We start from the raw sequence: 3,270 nt of genomic DNA on the forward strand, positions 1-3,270 counted from the left end.
TGCTGTTGTTGCTGGTGTGAGATGATATCTCATTGTTGTTTTGATTTGCATCTCTCTAATGGCTAGTGATCGTGAACATTTCTTCATATGTTTGTTGGTTGCCTGGATCTCCTCCTTGGTGAAGTGTCTGTTCATGTCCTGTGCCCATTTTTTAAGTGGGTTATTTGTCTTTTTCTTGTAGAGGTCATTACTTGACTTTTACAATGTCTGCTATGTACCTGGGTGGTACAAATGGTTTGTGCTTGGCTACTTACCTGGCAGTTCGAACCCACCAGCAGCTCCATGGAAGGAGTCTGGAGATCTTCTTCTGTAAAGATTGTTATTGTTGTTGTTAAGTGCCTTCAACTCAGTTCTGACTCATAGAGACCCTGTATAGGGTTTCTGAGGAGCGGCTGGTGGGTTTGAACCTTTGACCTTGCAGTGTTTATACTAGATTGTTGTTGTTGTTAAGTGACGTTGAGTCGATTCCGACCCACAGTGACCCTGTATAGGGTTTCTGAGGAGCGGCTGGTGGGTTTGAACCTTTGACCTTGCAGTGTTTATACTAGATTGTTGTTGTTGTTAAGTGACGTTGAGTCGATTCCGACCCACAGTGACCCTGTATAGGGTTTCTGAGGAGCGGCTGGTGGGTTTGAACCTTTGACCTTGCAGTGTTTATACTAGATTGTTGTTGTTGTTAAGTGACGTTGAGTCGATTCCGACCCACAGTGACCCTGTATAGGGTTTCTGATGAGCAGCTGGTGAGCTTGAACCGCCGACCTTTCAGTTCAAATGGCTTTGCAGTCTGGCACATTAACCCACAGCATCACACCAGGCTTCCTATACTAGATTTGTTGTTGTTATTGCTAAGTGCCGTCAAGTTGGGATCCTGTATCCTGTACAGGGTTTCCGAGGAGCAACTGGTGAGTTGGAACTGCTGGCCTGGCCCAAATCCACTTTGCAGTTTACCGCATTAACCAGCAGTGCCAAACCAAAAGTCCTAGATTACAGCTAAGAAAATCTTTGAGAACAGTTCTATTTTGTAACACACGGGGTCGTCATGAGTCGGATTTGCCTCAACAGCACCAGGTTTGGTGTAGTGTTTACTCTAAAATTTGTATCCATTTAAAATATTCATAAATGTTCCATAAACAGATATATATGCAGGTAGCTCCCAGGCTAACAGCATCACAAACTCAGCTTATAGGCGATATTACTTGTAGGTTGCTCTTAAGGGCTGTTCTGTAATTCCTGACTCCTAGCCACTCTATATAAGATTTCCAAGTGGTGGTTAGTGGGTTTGAGCTGCACACCTTGTGGTTAGCGGTCAAGTGTTTATCCTACAGTGCCACACCAGGAGTTCTGTTACATTGCCCTCACTTTGAAATGATTGAACCTAACCCTACTCACAACACAGTGTTCATTATAGCCGCCTTCCCTTGCTGCACATGGAGCTCTTAATTTATTGAAGAGGCCTGGAGTCTCTTCTTACACTAAAGTAAGAACCATATGTATACACCTGTTCTGACTTACCTACAAATTCCACTTACAGACTTAGAAGCAGAGGTTGTTCTTAACCCAGGAACTGTTTATAATAATAAGGATTATAACAGTTTGGAAACCAAAATCTGGGGCCAATGAGAGCTTTAGAAATGATTTACTAATTTTTTTTTTTTTTAAGTACGCCAAATGATTTCAAAACCCAAGTGGAAAATTTACTAATGTCTGACACCTAACGTTTCAACAAAATATATGACTTTGCTTGAGCGTCGAGTCGCCCTGAGTTGGAACTGAACAGCAGAGCGAGGGGTTCTTGCTTTAGAGCCCCTCACTTTTAAGGCCGGTCATGTGCGAACATACCCACTATCAAGGTGATGCCCATGCTGAGGGAGCTGACCCAGGCAGTGAGGCCACGGCTTTGGTGGAATTCTTCCAGCCACTCCACGTTGAGGACGCCCAGGGCCATCTGAGAGCCCATGATGAGGATGTGCACAAAGAAAGATGAAAACACGATCACCCAGGCCCATCCGCCATCAATGTCTGCATGGGGTTTAAGCATCTTCTTATCTTTGGTGTCATCTTCAGAATCGCACCCAACGTCTTCATGACTCGCATACATTTTCCAAGATTGTCTGAAATACATTGAGAAAAGAATTTCATTAAATTAGAAAAAACAAAAAGCATCTTGGTCTGCTTGGCAAAGCTCTAGCTCCTAGTCCTCGCATCAGGACCTCCAGAGGAATCTTGGTCATGGTGCTGATTTGGGGATACCGCTCACTTTTTTCACCAGGACCCAGGCCTTTCATAAAACCTGCTTCATCCTGACAGGTAAGAATAGCAATTTCCTTTTTGGGGGAATGGAAGAAGACTCGGAGAAGCGCTGCAACTTTCCCCAAACCTCATAATAAGGAATAGTGCAGCCAGAGTGAAGACTGGGGTTTGAACTCACTGATTCCTGACTATAAGGAATTGGCGTGGTGGGTTAAGCATCGGGCTGCTAACCACAAGCTCTGGTTCAAGCCCACTAGCTGCTCGATGCCTGCTCCCATACGATTTTCAGGCCAAGAGACCCCAAGCAGCAGTTCCACTCTGTCCTGTCAGGCTACCGTGAGTCAGAGTGACTCTGAGGAGTGGGTGACCCCCGACTACAGAGCCTTTTATGCTGTGTCTCATAGAGATGGACAAGCACAGGTGACAAGAGAGATGTTAGACAGGGAATACGTCCAGTGTCGGGCAGGCTTCAGGGTGGCTTTGCCTTGTTGGGACCGTCATGGATCAGAACCAGTATTTCCCTCATTTCATCATCTCTGATGCCAGGCATCTACAGGTACTTTCTCTCTCGGATCTTTGCCACCCAGAGCTAGGGCAGAGCTCATAAGCTCCTGCAGACAGCCAGCTGACCTACTGGCCACAGATTCAGGGTTTCCGCACCGTGCCTTCAGTGTGCCAGTTGCTAGTTTGGGGGCCTCCCCGGGGTTGCCTGACTTTTACCTACTGCCATTCCTGCTCCTTTTTTAAAAATTTAAACTCACTTGAATGACTCACAGAACACACAGAATGTACTCTTCTTAAGATAATGGATTTATATGAGTAACAAGATAAATTAGTATCATTGGATGAGTACCCAAACTTCCATGTTCTAAAGAGAGTGTGTTACCCAACCAGGAAGCTCTGAAAGCCTTGTATTCAGAACTGTTATCAGCCTTTTATTGCATGGTAGGCCACACTACATCTCCTGAGGTTCATTGACATTGGCTTACCAAATGCATTTTTTCCTGCTCTGTCCAAGAC

At 45.2% G+C, this 3,270-nt stretch overlaps 1 protein-coding gene across 1 annotated transcript in view; it reads right to left on the bottom strand.

Moving 5' to 3' along the window:
* The window catches only part of SLC16A14 (solute carrier family 16, member 14), a 26,863-nt gene extending 24,765 nt beyond the window's left edge, over positions 1–2,098 (bottom strand). The window contains exon 1 of the mRNA XM_006866794.1: positions 1,840–2,098. Within this exon, the coding sequence (XP_006866856.1) occupies positions 1,840–2,098 (259 nt within the window). The remainder of the gene's footprint in view (positions 1–1,839) is intronic.
* Positions 2,099–3,270: the final 1,172 nt, after the last annotated feature.

Source organism: Chrysochloris asiatica, unplaced genomic scaffold (genome assembly GCF_000296735.1).
Source record: "Chrysochloris asiatica unplaced genomic scaffold, ChrAsi1.0 scaffold00096, whole genome shotgun sequence".
NCBI classification, from domain to species: Eukaryota; Metazoa; Chordata; class Mammalia; order Afrosoricida; family Chrysochloridae; genus Chrysochloris; species Chrysochloris asiatica.